The sequence below is a fragment of the Elephas maximus genome, chromosome 11, assembly GCF_024166365.1.
Source record: "Elephas maximus indicus isolate mEleMax1 chromosome 11, mEleMax1 primary haplotype, whole genome shotgun sequence".
Lineage (NCBI taxonomy): Eukaryota > Metazoa > Chordata > Mammalia > Proboscidea > Elephantidae > Elephas > Elephas maximus.
Genome location: NC_064829.1, coordinates 20234114 through 20252673, shown reverse-complemented (window position 1 = coordinate 20252673; position 18560 = coordinate 20234114). Strand labels below are relative to the sequence as shown.

At 40.3% G+C, this 18560-nt stretch overlaps 1 protein-coding gene across 7 annotated transcripts in view; it reads left to right on the top strand.

Annotated features, from left to right (window-relative positions):
- LPIN2 (lipin 2) overlaps positions 1–18560 on the top strand; it is a 108134-nt gene that overhangs the window by 69899 nt on the left and 19675 nt on the right. For all 7 annotated transcript variants that reach the window (XM_049901064.1, XM_049901059.1, XM_049901061.1 and 4 more), the window contains 5 exons: positions 3224–3424; positions 9107–9202; positions 12249–12550; positions 16894–17001; positions 17662–17785. In XM_049901064.1, the coding sequence (XP_049757021.1) occupies positions 3233–3424; positions 9107–9202; positions 12249–12550; positions 16894–17001; positions 17662–17785 (822 nt within the window). In that variant the 5' untranslated portion in view covers positions 3224–3232. The remainder of the gene's footprint in view (positions 1–3223; positions 3425–9106; positions 9203–12248; positions 12551–16893; positions 17002–17661; positions 17786–18560) is intronic.

Genomic DNA, 18560 nt, shown 5'->3' with positions numbered 1-18560 from the left:
CAGTGGTTAAACTCTTAAAAGGTCATTGGTTTGAACCCACCAGCTGCTTTGCAGGAGAAAACTCCTGGTGATCTGCTCCCTTAAAGATGATAGTTTAGGAACCCTATGGACAGTTCTAGTTGCTGTGTGTCAGCATCAGCTCGACAGCACACAACAGCAGTACACATGTAAAGTGCCAGGCAACCCTTTTACTTTTGTTTTCCCAGACTTCTAATATAAATAAGATTGTTTTATATCTACTGAAGGGAAACTAGAAATTTGACCATCTCTGTTTTTCTGCATTTAGCAACTGCCTAAACATAATAGTTTTTCATGTATAACAGCATATCCCTTATCCATGGTAATTAAAATCAACTTGAATAGATAGACCGGAAACCCAACCTGCTGTCATGGAGTCGATTCTGACTCACAGTGACCCTGTAGGACAGAGTATAACTACCCCGTAAGGATTTCTGTAAGGACTTACAGAAGCAGACCACCACGTCTTTCTCCTGCAAAGCTGCTGGTGGGTTTGAACTGCTGACCTTTCAACCGAAAGGTGAGCACTTTAACCAGTGTGCCACCAGAGCGCTCTGAATAGATGTGGTTATGCTTAACTGTAGATTTATGCTTATACAGAATTATGGGTTTTATGCTCTAGTTAATGTTAAGCTTGTGACATTTATGTTTGTAAGATTTGTTTATGGCTGAGCGTAATTAAAAGTTTAAAAGTTTCAAGACGAGGCCTCTATAAATTGTTACAAATTTTTTATGTCTTATAACAAAATACACTCTAAAATTGCCACAGTCAGTCAAGTCATAATACAAAGATTGGCCGCTTGGATGCTGTTTGCTTAATGTACATACAGTGACCGGCAAAAAGTGTGTCCCGAACATATAACATTTACAGAATATGAAATTCTGCTGGACTGTTCTGGGTTGCCAAGAAACACTACCTGGTAAAAAGCACGTGAAAAAAATGAACTATACAAGACTAAGTTTTATTTCACTTCTGTTTCTGGAGCCATTATTAAGATGTAGAAATTACACACCGCAACCCCAGAAATAAGAAACAAAAAAGGTGTTTATTCACATTTCCACTAGATAAGTTGCAGTGCTTTTTTATTAAATAATTAATGTATATTCAAATGTTAAATCACATGAAAAGATGTTCAGCATCATTAGCTGTTAGAGAAATGCAAATTAAAACACGAGGTATGGCTACACACCTATTGGAATAAGTAAAATAAAAAATAGTGACAGCACCAGAATCTGGTGAGGATACAGAGAAACTGGAACCCTCGTGCATGGTGGGAATATAAAATGGTGCATCCCTCTGCAAAACAGCTTGGCAGTATCTTAAAAAGCTAAACCTGCAACTCTCATGTATCTCAGTCCTGGGCATTTATCCGTGTGAAGTGGAAAATTGCGTTTACCCAAAAACTTCTACTTGAATGTTTATATAGCAGCTTTATTTGCAATAACCTAAAACTGAAAACAGCCCAGCCCTCCCTCTGGGTGAATGGTTAAATTGTGGTACATCCATGCCACAGCATACGCCAAAAATCCCAAACCCATTGCTGTCGAGTTGATTGCACCTGAAGGCGAACTCATGTGTTACAGGGTAGAACTATTCTATAGGGTTTTCTTGGAGTGCTTAGCTGCTAAGTGAAAGGTTGGTGATTTGAAACCACCAGTTGTTCCATGGGAGCAAACCCCTGACAATGTGCTCCTGTAAAGATTGCAGCCTAGGAAACCCTACTGAGGCAGTTCTGCTCTATCCTTTAGAGTTGCTAGGAGTCAGAATTGACAAAATGACACACAACAGTAATCGTTATGGAGGTAGGTTGCCAGGCATTTCTCCCATGGTGCCTGTGGGTAGGCTCGGACCTCCAGTGTTTCCGTTAGTAGCTGAACACAAACTGCGCCACCGAGGAACCATAAGGAATGAACTGTTGCTGTGTAAAACAACGTGGATGAATCTTGAGAGAATTATGCTGAGAAAAAAAAGGCAATCCCCAAAACTATATTGATTCATTTATATCACTTTCTTGAATTGACAAAATGATAGAAATAGAGAACAGACCAGTGGTTGCCAGGGGTTCAGGACAAGGCGAGGGCAGGAGGAAAGTAGGCATGGCTTTGGCCACATATTTGATCATGTGTTTCTACCTGTTCTTAGCGTTTGCTTTTTCCCTTCACAAATGAGTACACAGGCAACCATCCGATGGAAAATTGAACACCCAGTGGAACCAAAGTTATGATTAGTGGAAAAGTTATAGGGGTGAGGGGATGGCCAAGGAGACTTACCCACTGGGCGTCAAAGCATGCTGCACAGTGGGTCCCCCAACCTGTCGACAGATAAAGCCAGCATTAGCTGTGGCCACAAAGGTTTAGGTGTCCCACAAAGGCTTAGGGGTCGCAGAGAGCACGAAGCATTTCCCCAGAGAAGGAGTGGTCCCTGAAACCTTGGTTGGACGCGCTCCCCTCCTTCTTTGACCTTTTCTGGAGGACCCTTTTCTGATCCCTGTGATTGCGATTTGATTAGTGAATTGAGGTTGTGGAACAAATTTAAAATGCTTTTCTGGTCTTCCAGCTTTGTGGAACTATGTTCCAGTGAGTTGTGTTGAAGCAGTGAAGGTATTTTCTAGAGAAATAATGTTATACATTTTTAGGCCAAGGTGAGCTCACATTTTTCTGAACCATAATATCCTATTGGTAGTTCTGTAGAAGCCCAGCTCTCACGTATTACGTTGTTTTTATTGGAAGATGAATTTCAAGTACCTGCTCTGATGATCTTCCTTCGTTTTTCCTACTTTGGCTGCTGTGGCCAGAGTGGATGACATAGCCCAGGTTCAGGTCTTTGGCAGGAGGCTGGCGATGGTAATCTGGGTTCTTTGATGGTTCTGCGCCGGTTCTGAACTTTGGAGGGAATTTCCTAATGGGAGCATTGCTACCCACGATGATGGGAAAGGGAAGAGAACTTCTGTATCCCTCAGGCCCTGGAGGGACAGCCTCTCAACATAGAGAGAGGGGCAATCTGAAATTGTCCATGCGTGAAAACGTTTAAAACCAGCGGTATTGTGATACTGATGGTCCAAAATTAGCCAGGTTAAATAACAGTATGAAATGTGGTATACAAATGAGTGGTGTATTTTCAGTCAGTGCTGTTATTTCTCTGCCACTGTCATTAGTCCACAAATTCATTTTGAATGCCTCATCTTTTTTTCTTTGTCTTTTGTAGTCTCAAACCATGAATTATGTGGGACAGCTGGCTGGGCAAGTGATTGTCACTGTGAAGGAACTCTACAAGGGCATTAACCAGGCCACCCTGTCGGGGTGCATTGATGTTATCGTGGTCCGGCAGCAGGATGGCACCTATCAGTGCTCCCCGTTCCATGTCCGGTTTGGGAAGCTGGGAGTCCTGCGATCCAAGGAGAAAGTGGTGAGTGAAATGCACAGCCTCTTCCAAGGACAGTGAGAGGTTAGGCAGCCTCAGTGAGGAGACAGTCTGTGCTGGTAGGCTGTGCTTTTTCTTTTTCTTGAAAACCTGTGTGATGTTGAAGACCGTGGTATGAGAAGTCAGCCTTTGTCTATTGGTTTCAAAACCAAAACCAAACCCAGTGCTGTCGAGTGGATTCCGACTCATAGCGACCCTACAGGACAGAGTAGAACTGCCCCATAGAGTTTCCAAGGAGCGCCTGGCGGATTCGAACTGCCGACTGACCCTTTGGTTAGCAGCCATAGCACTTAACCACTACGCCACCAGGATTTCAAAGTTGCTTCTAAATTCAAAAAGCCCTACTACAGGAAGCCTCTCCAGGGAAAAAGAGACTGAAAATTATTTTGATAAACCTGTACGTTGCAGCTCAGAAGAGCCAAACAGGGAGGCCAGAATTCTAAATGAGGAAGTTAGATGTATTTAGGAAGAGAAAAAGTTCCTTTACCTTATATAGTGCTTTAAAATGTTCAGGATAACTCCTTCGTGCTAATTGGGAATGGAATAGGCTGGTGTAATCAAGAATACATTAGATTGGTTTGAACTAATTTCATTAATGCCACATCTACTTGTTTGTTGTGACAAAGCTGTAAAGTCCTAATTTGTAGTCTAAATGTTGTTATTGATACCAGAGCTTGTCCCCAGTTCTGACTCTGAAATGCTAACCCATAGGCTGGTTGGCTTTAATTTATTTTGGGGAAGATTGATTCAGAAAGAAGGTATTTCTGTGTTTATTTTCCTGTATTTTTTGCATTTTCTTACCCTGAGGTTACGGAGTAACATAACCGGAGGATCTGTTAGCACGTCAGATGTCAGTTAAGTTAGAAAACTGAGCTAGTAATAAAACTTTGAAGGTGCATAGTAGTATTTTCCTTTAATACTCACTTTACAGTACGTATCTAAGTAATATAGGGAAGTTCTACCAAGATTTTAAGCACATCGAGAGAGCCACAAAACCTTCTGGCACAGATCTCAGAGTGGGTGTTAGAGGACCACTGGTATAATTTGAAAATATCTATTTTCAGCTTTTTGCCTTTTCGTATAGCTGATCTTATTCTTTAAATAAAATTTCTCTCTGCTTTAATTAAACATATGTTATATTAGGAATGAAAAGAAAGGTGTATGAGTTTTACAAAACTTAGATATGTACTTTTTTTTTTTTCCCTCAGACAAAACATGATCTTATTTCTAGGAGTTGTTACAAAATTGGTTTTCAACTGGAGAGCCCTGGCTCCAGGGTGGCAGGGTTAGTGTGGTCTGGCCTCTCTTCAGAGCTGTGCTGAACCACAGTGTTAACCCTTTGGAAACCAAAAGCAGTTGTAATTTATTTATTGACTTGGGAACTTTCCATTGCAAAGCAGTGTTGTCTATGCACAATTTCGCTTCTTTGGGATCTTTTTTTTCTTTCTGGTAATACTAACCTCTGTAGTGCTCTTAAACTAGATCTATTTGGGGGCATCAGTAAACTTTTCACTGATTTTTTCTACTAGTTGTACTACAGGAATCTTACTAAACAGCTTATAAGGCGTTATTTCTTTGCTGTGATCTGGGTTTTTGATCCGATTGGCCGAGTCTTCTGGCCCTTCAGAACGGACTTGGCAGGCTGGCACGTACAAACACCTGCGCGTCTGTGAGTGGTGACTGAGCAGATAACATGCCTTGCTACCTACTCTCTGCCTCTCAGTTAGAAACTAGCATAATTTCTGTACAAGACCACACAAATAGTGTGTTAAATACGTTGTAAAACCCTTGGATTTTTAATCAGATTCCATCCATGAGACACAGGAAAAAAGGAAAATTTCTTCTTCTTTTCACTCCTTCCCTTGGTACTGCAAAAGCCCAAAAAAGCACGTTTGGAAGGAAATTGGACTGTTTGATTTACCAAAACACAGCTTTCGTGTGACAGTAAAACTGAAACCATGTCTGCCTTGAAATATTCTGGTAATTTGCATCACCGTTTGTCTTATTTCAGGTTGGTTTGGGTTAGAGAAACCTGTTCATTGATTTTAAACTAAAAAAAAAAACCCATTGCCATCGAGTCAGTTCCAACTGATAGTGACCCTATAGGACAGAGTAGAACTGCCCCATAGGGTTTCCAAGGAGTGGCTGGTGGATTCAAACTGGGACTTATTGGTTAGCAGCCATAACCCTTAACCACTAGGCCACTAGGGCTCTAAATTTTCAAATATGGTAATGTCTGCAAAGTGGACTTGAAATCATCACCACCTTAAAATTGCTGGTTAGAGATGATTTTCCCGCTGCCATTAGTGTGTTCTTGTTGATGGAACACTAATACTCAGAATATTTTATAACAGTCTATATGTGATTTAAATATTAGTTTTGTTGATTTAACACAAAAGCAGTGATTTGATTATTTTTCAAAGTTAAATAAACCAGTGTATTAGGACTAATTTTTTTGCAGATGACAAAAACCCATCTCACACTAGCTTACGCAAAACAGGAGCTTATTTAGTCAGGGCTGTCTGTAGAGCCCTGGAGGGGTCATCGGAACTCTCCTTCCCCATCTCTCAGCTCTGCCTCCATTGGTTGGTTCTTTCTAATTAGGATGGCCACCAGCACTCGCGTGTGCTCGGCATCCACAGTGTGAAGAGAGCTTCTTCCTACGGACGTGCCAGCACTTAGTCTCCCTGTCAGACTGGGGTCACATGACCATCTTAAGGGCAAGTCACTGTAGCTGGGGTGGAATGACTGTATTGATTGGCCTGGCTTGTACAGCAGCCCCCTCTCCTACTTGCTGAAGCCACAGCTGAAATGCACAGTCTGGAACGGCAGTTAGAAAACATTCGTCCTTTGTGGAAGTTACTCTTATTGCAGCTGCTTCAGGAATCATAGATGACTGTAGATACTTAACTGACTTCTGCCAGTTTGTTGTGGAAGATTCAAAAAACTTATCTGAAAGTATATTTTTCCTTAGCCTAGGAATTCATTGCAGTACTTGGTTTTAGAAGAGTTGAAGGTTTCTTGTCTTACTCAGCTTTTCTTAGCAGTAAGTATTCACACTAATTAACGTCAAGGATTATGAAGGCCGCCTGGAAAATGAGTTAATGTTTGTCCTATAGAAACTGATTTGTGTAGCTTTTTCTCTTAAAAAAAAAAAAAAGTACAAATAGAATAATCATTTTGTTAACATTTCTTAAATTTATGAGAATTTTTTTTACATAGGATTTTTACAACAAGCATTTTGACAAAATATGCCAATTAAAAAAATTTTTTTAATGTAGTGTTACTTAGTCCGTCATTACTCGGCTCCTGGAAAGACAGAGCTGCCTTTAATGACCAGACCTGAGCCAGCACTCAGTCTCTCTCTGGTCATCACTGGGAAAAGCCCAGCTGACTGTACAATTTGTTTCCACCATAGAGGCCCTGCAGAGCTAAGCACATTTAGATTCTAGACGACTCTATCACATCTTTGTAGCCCCTGAACAGTTTAAGATTGGAGTTTAAAATTTACCCATAAGAATTTTGAAAGCTAATGTTTGTTCATTATTGTACCATTTTAAGAAGTGTTTTTTTCAGCTGCATTATTTTGTAAGTGATAGAATACTTCATCTTACATACATAGCCCTGGCTTTACATGGCAGTGCAGACTGAAAATAACGGTGTAAGTAAAGTGAGCTTAGTAATCAATGGAAAAACTACAATTGTTCCATGACCTTTACATTTTTATGATTTTTGTCAAAACTTTAAAAACACTCTTTACTGCAGGTTATAGATGTGTGTTGTTGTTAGGTGGTGCTGACTCATAGCTACCCACGTGACAAAGTAAAAGTGCCCCATAGGGTTTTGTAGGCTGTGGATCTTTATGGAAACAGATCTCCAGGTCTTTCTCCCATGGAGCTGCTGGGTGGGTCAAACTGCCAACCTTTGAATTAGCAGTTGAGCACTTAACCATTACACCACCGGGGCTGCTTACAAACCAAAAAAAAAAACACCCAAACCAGTTGCTATCAAGTAGATTCTGACTCACAGAGACCCTACAGGACAGAGCAGCACTGCATAGGGTTTCGAAGGCTCCAAGTCTTTGTGGAAGCAGACTGCTACATCTTTCTCCCGTAGAGTGGCTGGTGGGTTCGAACGGCCAGCCTTTTTGGTTAGCAGCAGAGCAGTTAACCACTGTGTCACCAGGATTCCTTATTTGTAGGGAAATAAAATTGTGAAACTTAGTAGACTGCAATTTAAAATACTAGAAACATTGACAATTAAGTATCTTATTTTTTTTGTAAGAAACAAGTAGTCATCTTTCTGCGCCCATTTTTTCTTTCTATTATCCATGTTTATAAAGTGACATGGGCGGAGGTCTGGGGGACATCTAGGTCTGTTGGCATAACAGTTTATTAAGAAAATTATTCTACATCCCCCTTTGGTGAGTGGCATCTGGGCTCTTAAAAGCTGGTGAGTGGCCACCTAAGATGCATCAGTTGGTCCCAACCCACCTGGAGCAAAGGAGAATGAAGAACACCAGAGACATAAGAAAAATATTAGCCAAGAGACAAAAAGGGCCACATAAACCAGAGACACCATCAGCCTGAGACCAGAAGAACAAGATGGTGCCCAGCTGCCACTAGTGACCGCCCTGACAGGGAACACAAGAGAGAGTCCCTGATGGAGCAGGGGAAGAGTGGGGTGCAGAAAAATTCACATAAAGAGACCAGACTTAATGGTCTGAGACTAGAGAAACTCCAGAAGACATGGCCCCCCAGACTCTCTATTAACCCAGAATTAAAATCATTTCTGAAGCGAACTCTTCAGCCACAGATTAGACTGGACTGTAAGACATAAAATGATACTTGTGAAGAGTGTGCTTCTTAGTTCAAGTACATGTACGAGACTAAATGGGCAGCTCCTGTCCAGAGGTGAGATGAGAAGGCAGAAAGGGATAGGAGCTGGTTGAATGGACATGGGAAATCCAGAGTGGAAAGGGTGAGTGTGCCATCACATTATGGGGGTAGGAACCAGGGTCACATAACAATGTATAATTTTTTGTATGAGAAACTAACTTGAGCTACAAACTTTCAGCTAAAGTACAGTAAAAAATGAAAAAATGACATGGGTTTATCACTGGGTGACAAGCAACACAACTACACACATTGCTGTCTGCGTATGAACTGAGTAACAGCTGCATGGTGACCAATCACAGACAACTGTGAAGGGAGTGAAGGGATTTTTGGATGGAAGCGATAGCAGTGAAGTTTGTACTTTATGCAGTTACTCACCGTTAATACATGGTGGTAACTGAAATTCGTGCACGTCTAATTCATGCAAGGTGAGGCCTGCCCATGTTATAACTCTGAAAGTGCTCAAATGTTTTTTGACAGTGATGTTTCCCATGTTTTACTACAGTTGGGAATTTAAACAAATACAAAATTTTTATGTGTTATAAAAAGAGATGGTAAGACATTTTCGTTCAATTCCTGGTTATTTTCCTCCAAGGTCCATTTGTCTTAGTGGGGGTGTTTTATTAGTGGGACAAGTAGCAGTGTCGCTGGGGCTATAGCTTTAGGAAACCTCAATAGTACATTTTTGGCTTGAGAGCCCAGAATTCAGACTTAGTTTAGCTCGAATGAATGATTCATTTTGTGCTGAATCACACTTTGTTTCTCCCCTTAGATCGATATAGAAATCAATGGCGATGCAGTGGATCTTCACATGAAATTAGGTGACAACGGAGAAGCTTTCTTTGTGGAGGAGACCGCAGAGGAATATGTAAGTTCTAGTGGGTCCACTTAGCACACTGTACTCGAGCCTACAGTACATCTCCCAAAACAGAGTCGGTCAGCAGTTTACATGCGTGATTGTATAAAGGATTGTTGCTGGTTAGACAAACTTTAGTTTTAGGTTAAAATATTAATCTGTCAGAAAGGAGGTAGAAGGATGGGGAACTTTTTCTTAAAACCAAACCACAGGATACAGATAACTGGCAGAAGGCCTTTGTTACTGGCTCTTTTTACAAGGGAAGGCCCATCTTTTCTCTGACTTTAATGTACTTTCTGATTTACTGTCTGTTACTTGGCTGATTGTATTTAGTTCACCTGAGTCATGAAAGCATATCTCTTCAGGGTGCATGTGTGTGTGAGCATATGGTTTTTAAACTAGGAGAACGTGTTTACCATTATGGTTAGGGGTGTTACCGTGAATAATCTCCTGAGATTTAAATTAATTGGCCTATATTCTTTTATAAATGATTACTGCATATTAGGCTCTTTCAGCAAGAAAGCACAGTTTGTCCCCACCCTCCAACCCCCTGGCCCCCAGTGCTATGTATCTGCTGGTTTGGATGGTGGTAAACTGTTCGTGATGAATCTAATGGGGACCTTTTTTTTTTAATTCTTAGAAGGTATCGTATATCTTTCTCCATAAATAATAAAATCGCAGATGGCAAAAATGATAAGTTTCAAGTTATTAAGAATACAGACTATTTTTGGTTTTGAAGATGAACTGCCAGTTTGATGTTATAAATTCATGAAGAAGAAAATCACCAAAAATAAAAAATAGTGGAATAAGATTTTATTTATCACCTTTTAGTTAAGAAAGATGCCAGGAACTTGTAAAGGATTTCATTTTACAGGAATCCACGATCAGTGCCCATGGAAGCAGCAGTCAAGAAGTCACACGACATTGCACTGGGCAAATCTGCTGCAAAAGACCTCTTTAAAGTGTTAAAAGCAAAGATGTCACTTTGGGGACTAAGGTGCACCTGACCCAAGTCATGGTATTTTGTATCACCTCATATGCATGCAAAAGCTGGACAGTGAAGAAGGAAGACAGGAGAAGAATTGATGCCTTTGAATTATGGTGTTGGTGAAGTATATTGAGTATACCATGGACTGCTAGAAGAACAAACATATCTGTCTTGGAAGATTTATAGCAGAATGCTCCTTAGAAGCAAGGATGGCGAGACTTTGTCTCATGTACTTTGGACATGTTATCAGGAGGGACCAGTCCCTGGAGAAGGACATCATGCTTGGTGACGTAGATGGTCAGCAAAAAAGAGGAAGACCATCAACGAGATGGATTGACGCAGTAGCTACAATGATCGGCTCAAACATAGCAACCGTTGTGAGGATGGCACAGGACCGGGCAGCGTTTCGTTCTGTTGTACATAGTGTGACTGACTCGACGGCCCCTAACAACAACAACATGCTACATTCTGTGAATAAAACACAGTCCCCACTCTCCAGGAGCTCACAATTTAGAGAGGGATTAAAAATGACCAAAAACCCCATCTGGCTTTCTTTTATTTACTCTTTTTTTCTCCTAAATATTTCTGATTTAACTCTATACTGTCAGTATCCCTTTCAGATCAGTAGTTCTAGATCCAGCTCTGTCCTTTTACTGTTCTGTGGTGTGCCTGTAACACAGTTTATTTAACTGTTCTCTTACTCTTAGACATCCGGAATATTTGCATTTTTTTGCTACAGGCAGTGCTATAACAACCATCTTTACTCATACTTCTCTATGTTCCCTGTTATGCGTTTCCCCCTATAGACTAGATTCTTCAGTTGCTAAGTACTTTGCTTTTAATAATTTTGTAGGTAACCAGACTGCTTTTTTCATAGACATTAAATTTTCTTAGCTCCTTCTCGTCAAACTTTGACTCTAAACTGTGCATGATACACAATAGAATGCAATTCCAGCTGCGGGCACCGTTACTCTAGATAAACATTGTGTGGTACTTGATATTCTAGGAGTTTACTTTAAATACAATCCATGCTGAGCCTGGAACTTTTAAATCAGAAGAATTAAGCAGTAGGACCCAGAATAGATATAGGAAGCACTACCAGAGACAGAATGTCTTTCAAGACGTACAAGTTAACTTTTATCACAAAGGCCGTTGAATTGGAAGGCCATGGAATTGAAGGGTATCCTCGATGCCCCAGGGCATGCAGAGTAACATTTTCATCAGTGCAGTTTCTCAGTTGTGTTGCTGGTGAGCACACATTTTTCTTGGGTAACGTGTTCACAAAGCTAGTCCAAATGCTTGATCAAAAACAATGGTGGAAACCCACACATTTTCAGGACCCTTGTGTGGAAAACTATTGTAGTCCAAATTATTTCAGGTTAATGTATATCTCCATTAACTACCTTCCGTTTCCCATGAAGCAAATGGGTAAGAAGTTAACTTACTGAATCCAATACCTGTTGTTAAATTAAGGTTTTATTTCTGAATATGGGGTCTTACTTGTTTTGAATTTGATTTCATCTGTTACAGAATGTTGTCTGTATTATAACCCCCTTCCTCCACTCTCAGTTAATTTCACAAAACAGGAGCGTTAACCTGTCTGAATTTTCCTGGCACTGCTTGCTGCGCTCCCCTGGTCTGCTGTCCTTGTCCGATGCAGTGTTCTCAGTCTTTGCCTTGCGCTTTATCCTGTTCTCATTTCTCTGTCTCAGTTCTTGACAGTCCTTTGTGAAGCCACCTCTGAGTGCGCCTGCTGCTTCCAACTTCTCTTTACAGAGATTTTCATAGACCCTGCTTTAATTACAGCTTTTTTATGTTTCATGCTGGCTTGGTATATCGGTTCCTCCGAATTTGTTTAATTACATGTACTGAAATGAGCTGACACTGAGCTGTGTATAACAGTGTAGAGTGCTCAGTGGCTTATTTGATTGTCTTTCTTAGCTTTAGGGAAAATGTATTTTTCTTTTTTTCCCTACCACTGCAAAAGTTAGATACTCAGAGAATTAATTATCCTTTGCTTCACTGTTCATTTTGTCACGGCAACTTTTCCTTTTCCTTGCTCTCTTTCAGGAAAAGCTTCCTGCTTACCTTGCCACCTCACCAATTCCTACTGAAGACCAATTCTTTAAAGATATTGACCCCCTTTTGATGAAATCAGGTGGAAAAGAAAGATTACCTCCGAGTTCAGACATCTCACACACCTTGGAGGCAGAGACAGTTTTCACTCCAGGTTCTGTGAAAAAGAAAAAACGAAGGAGAAAGAAATGCAAACAAGACAGTAAGAAGGAAGATCAGGCTGCTTCTCCTGCTGCAGAAGACGCATTCACTGTGGATAGAAGCTCAGACGACGAGAAGGGAGCCCAGTCAGCCAGGTAGAGCTCGTGGTTGGGAAAGAAGGGTCTTTTGTGCTGTTTCTAGGCTGTCCACTTGTGCTACTAGGTAGCCCTGAGGTCAAGTGAGAAACTCTCGTCCTTTTATGGACATGCTTTGTGAGGTTGGACTTAACTTTCCCCTTGACAGTCTATTGCGAAATCGAGTGGAGCAGGCGTTTCTTTTTTCCTTTCTGCAATTTTAAACAATTTGCCATTGCACATTGTACTGTTGTACTAAGATGTCATTTGCGACAGACTGGAATGTGCTTCTTTTCACCCTATAAGTTAGAAATTCTGAGTCACAATGAAGGTCTGAATTAGCGACTTAACCATGGCGGGGAGCATAACGTGGGTTGTGGTGTTTTTCTGCCCAGTGCTGGGTATCACCTATTCCTGAGAAGGCGAAGGTCTTTGTTTTATTACAAAAACGTACCAGTAAGTTGAATTGGAAGGAGTTTGTTTTTTTTTTTTTTCTGTAGTTGAGAAATCTTGATCACCACTTATTTACCAAATCAGTAGAAGAGCTCAAAACGTATTCCAATTGAGGGCAGATTTGGCCCTGACCCCCCCCCACCCCCCCCCCCCACCCCCCCGGTGCCCAGTGACCAGCGCAGGCCTAGGTCAGGTAGCAGGATGATGAAGAGGTCTGATGCCCTCATTAACTGGCCACTTCCAAGCCATAGGCAGATGGTTCAGCTGATGTGTGTTTGTGCTGGCACGTCCGTAAAGTGGAACAATAAAAGTACCTGCCACGTACCAGTTATGAGGACAGACTAATAGTCCACAGTGGGAGCAAACCTAGATAATGTTTTTTTTGGTCTCCTGGGAAATGCTTAATTATAAATGTTGTTAACTCTACGTTTCATGTCACTGATTCCTTCTATTCCTTTTTCTTGCCGCTTTTCAGTCTCCTAAGGGTTATTTATTCTTGCCTTCCCTAGAAGAATAAACTGGAAATATCTTTGCTTGACTTCAGTGCTGTTAAAAACAGTGTAAATAACTCCTTTAAAAGTTTTGTCTGATTTACAGTAAAATGTGTAGCTGAACAAGAAATGTGTCTTCTTTTGAAAAAAACTTGTAGAACACAACGTAAATTTTATTTGAATCAGCATTCTCGTGCTCTCTTAAGTGCCTTAGTTCCTCAAAATCTTTTTGCCAACTAAAATTTTTTCAAGATTCACCAAAAAAAGACTTGAAGTAACACTTTTGCCTCCAAAGCAGATCACCTTTTGTTGGCATGTATCCTTTATTGACATAATGGAGCGAAGTTTCGAATTCGTGAGCAACCTGCAGCTTCATCCTGGGAAGTTTGAACCTTTCTAAAACATAGTAAAATCACCTACTAAATGCACGAGAATTGCTATTCTGAGGGAATCTCGTTAAATGAGTTTTAGAAGCGAATACACTGCAGGAATACTAGCGCGTCCCCTACTTTTCCAGATTGTGTGAAAAGCTGCTGCAACCAAAACTTGTGGTCCACAGTTAGGAATGGTTGACAGCTTATCTCTCTGAGCCAGAACCTTGCTTGCTTGGTAAGCAGACCATGTCAGAACACGTGTAAGCAAGGGTCTTATAATAATTTTCAGGAGTTTGGTGTGTTTGCTTTTCTTTAGGTCACCAGTGAATTATAGATGCTGCCACCTGGAGGAATTCTTTTCTGAAATTCCTTAAAGCAGGGTGTGCTTAACTATGCAGCCAACGGAAATTTAAAAAAACACCACCAGTCATGAGGGTTCAGGTCAAAAAATGGAGGATGTGCCGAGCTAAAAAGTAGATAGACTGGGCCTGGGCTGCTGCTTTTCTGGTGGTGGAGCGGTAGCCTTTTGATCGTACAGCGTCTTCATGTCTTAATCTATAAATAAGAGGATGGACCTATGTGGTTTACAAGACCCCCTCCCAACTCAGGTTTTCTGACATAGTGGCAGAGAAACTTTGCAAGACTTCTTTCAGTCCTGTTAGGAGGTGTCTTTTAAGGGAAATGTCCCCTATATCCAAATGCAAACTTGCATCATTAGCCACACTGGAAAGTATTGAGTAATACTGTGTCCTCTGTGAGTTGCAGATAAATAAACGGAAGTAGTCATCTTTGTTCATGGTAGTTAACATAGTTACATACCACCAGTTAAATAGATTAAAACTCATGTAATTCATCCCACATAAATAATTCAGGCTACTTATATTTGAACTTCCTATTGATTCGCTTGCCCACTTTTTTAAAAATTGATTTGTAATTTATATACAGTAATAGTCACAGATGTTAAGTATATAGGTAAATAGTTGTCAAAATGCATTTTGACAATTGTATACATCCACGTCACCTCTGTTGGTTTTGGAACGGGAAAATGTTAGCTTACGGAGTGGTGTGGGATGTGAAGACACCTAACGATGAGGTGCACGTGTGAGGCTGAAGTGCTTTGTATGTCCTGATTGTCAACTTCAGCAGCTGTGCCCTCCTGCCCCCGCCCCACCAAGCTCCGACTGGACGCTGAGCTACTCACCCTGCCCCAGCACCAGCTCAGTGTTAATGCTCGTGTTTGTCTTGGGTTTTAACAGAGGTATGATCAGCGTGCATACTGTTTTCTTCACATTCTGATGTATACACCGTAAAACCTCATTTCAGATACTTAGTTCTCATGTTATGGTTTGCCTAGCTGGTCCCCTGTTCTTGGGTGTATGTGGCATTTTAAAAAGTGCCAAAACAGATTTTTTAGAAATCCTATTTTAATAAAGGAATCACAGGACAGAAAGGAACCTCAATATCAGAAACCTTCTCCCTCATTCTAATGGGCCTAGACTAACGAGCTCTATTTCTAACCAGATATGCCCAGAAGAGACCATTCCACGTCTTCCTGAGGTTAGAATTTCTTAACAGTGCTTGGTCTCTCTTTTAATATTTTACCAAATCCAGCTTGCTTTGCGAACTTTTCTTGGCTTACCTTTTATGCTGCAGTGAAACATGTTCCAAAAACAAAATGCTCTTAACATAAAAATTTCTGTGGCATCTGACCCCTTTTACATACCTGTTCAAGCCAGGGTGTCCTTTCAGATCCGACAGTAAGGACTGTGTGTCAGCATCTGGTTTTTCCTTTTTTTTACCATTTGATTTTCCTTTATTAAAAAATAGAGTGTTTTTACTTAGATGTCTGCCCTTCTCAAGTATGTGTTTTTCTCCCCGCGAATGAGGTTGAATGCCAGGGTGTAATCCTTCAGTGAGGAAGGAGGTTAGAGTTAGAAAACCTTAAGAGATGCAGCTGTGTGGAAGAACTGCCGTGACAGAGTCAGTGGTAAAGCAGAGTGTGTTAAAGTAAGATAACTAAAATACAAAGGAAGAAAATAATACTAAAAAAAATAATCTGGTTTCTGTCCCTGTTTTTAGCCCAGCAAATTAGGTGGTACAGATAGTTTCAATATAGGTTTAATGTCTGTTCTGTTAGAACACCGACTTCTCTCTAACAGGCTCTTAAACTTTGGATAGTGCTTTATATTTTGCAGAGGTTTATGTATGTGTGTCTATGTGTGACATATTTACTTTATATTTTTCAGAGTTCTCAACAGGATACACAACATAAATCTCCCATCAGCTATGTGAAATAGGCAGGACAAATGATAAATTTTCAACTAAAGATGAAAAACGGGGGCTCACGGTGCTTGAGGGGTATTTTCAATGTTATATAGTAATTAGCTATATTAGCTCTGCAGATAAGAGAATCCTGCAGTTCCAAGATCTGTGTATGAAATTTAAAAACATCGTAATTTTTTATCACCTTCTTCACATCCCCATAGCATGTATAATTTGTCAAAATAAAGAAAAAATTCTCAAATAAGCCTTGGGGTTTTAAGAGTTTGGGGTAGTTTTAGAATTTTTGAGTTATAGATCTTGTCCTCAGCTGATATTCTGCTATTTTTTATAACGTACAGGGGAGTATAGTGAACAAACAAGGGCTTTCCACGCAGGCTGGTTTTAAATCCAGCTGCTGACTGGCTTTTTGACTTTGGGCAAATTGTTAAACTTCTCTGAATCTTTGATTTCCTCATAATCTAAAGTGGTCTATTGCTACCTCAGATTTGAAACAATTCAATGAAATGTATGTAAAGCCCTAGTTTCTTTCTCCTAGCCTTTAAATCAGTTACCCCTAAAAGCATTTTGAATCACATATTGCCTTCTGTCCTTCCTCCTTTTATCCCATATTTGAATTGTGGTTGGAGTAGGGTATGGTATCATGTTTTCCTTATAATAGGGTTGGTTATTAATCACTTGGCCTTCTTCATTTCTGTCATCTACATGGTGTGTCGGTAGGTTTGGAGACATTAAAGCTGCCTTTCTTTGTCTTTTCCTTTCACAGAGGGTCTTCAAATGCTTCCTTAAAGGAAGAAGAATCTAAGGAACCTTTGATCTTCCATCCTGGGGACCACTACCCCTTATCTGACGGAGATTGGTCTCCTTTGGACAAGTAAGTATTTTAAAATTCCTTCGTTTTTTAAAGGAAGGGTCTATTAAATAGCTTTTCTGTTATCAACTATAATGATATTTCCCATTTCTCTCTTAACCAGTAGAGGAATGAATGTTTACTTTTACTGTCAGTAATTACCTTGTTCCCAAACTCTCTGACTTAACAGTGGCAACCAGTATAGGTCTGTATGGTCAGCATAGGTTTTGGCCATCTACAGTTCCTAAATTCCGATCTTCTAATGTCAACTATTGACTGTAACTATGATGAAAAGATGTGTAGCAACGCTTGGTTTAGCCTGTGTTCACAGCTAGCTTCTCTCAACTAGTAGTTACGCTAATTACCCGTCTTCCTGTGCATTTCCTCTCCTGTAAAATTACCTTCCTCACTGATTTCTCTTGAGAATCAAATGAGATTATGCAATAACACGTTCACAGAGGACCTGGCAAGTCCTCGGTAAGTGCCAGCTTATGTTGTTTTTATTATTATTAAAGAACTCAAATAGAAGAAATACTTGTCATTCCCTTCAGTAGCATCTTTATATCTGCAGGGTAAAGTCAGCCTATTCAAACCGTATATTGCTTTTAATCTGTCAAGCTCAACAAGGCTGAAGGTGTGCTAACTTTTTAAAGTTGTCCCATTTCTTTGTTCTTGTGTTTGCAGCACTTATTCCCAGGTCGTGTGTCCTAAGAGTGATTCAGAACTGGAGGTGAAGCCTGTCGAGAGCCTGCTCAGATCCGAGTCTCACATGGAGTGGACATGGGGCGGGTTCCCAGAGTCCACCAAGGTACTCAGGCCGATTTGCTCACATTATTAAAAACTTGGGAAGACAGACTCCCACCGTCCGTAAGTAAAGGGTACCATTTCTAACTGAGCGAACATGAACATGGGTGACGGTAGTGCCCTCCTGTGGTCATATAAGAAATCCAAAGTTAACATGTTCGCGTTGTGTATCTGCCATAGAAGGGATCCGGCATCATTTTGTTTGTGTCAAGAATTTGTTGATTGTTAATATAAAGAAATTTTAAAAGATACATTAAGGAAGCCAAGATTTCCACATTTAAATTTTAAACAGGAAGTTGATGATGAAAGCTTTTTTGCCAATCATAGTGAGAGAAGAAATAACTGGGAAGATAAATTTCTTGAGAGAGAAAATGTTTAGCCCTTCTATTTAATTTAGTTTTCAAGAAATGAACATTTTGCTGAACTTAGGATTGACGTTACACTTTATGTCCACTTTTACATTGTTTTAACAGAGCCTTGAGGTGTGGGGGCTTGAAACTTGATAGTTGAAGCAGGGCTGAATTTTAGTGTAGCATTTTAAGTTTTCTCCCTCAAAGTGAATATTCTCTGCCTCTGCGTAGGTAAAAATTGTCACCATTTTGTCACAGTCTTCTCCAGTTTTTACCTCTTCATGTAGAACGGTTATAAATGTAACTTATAAAGACTATGATATTGAACAAAATGCAGTTATTAGCTTCCCCCAGTTTTTATATTTCATACAGAATAATGTGTTTAATGAGTGTATACCTTATAAATAATAAAATGAATGCATTTACCTG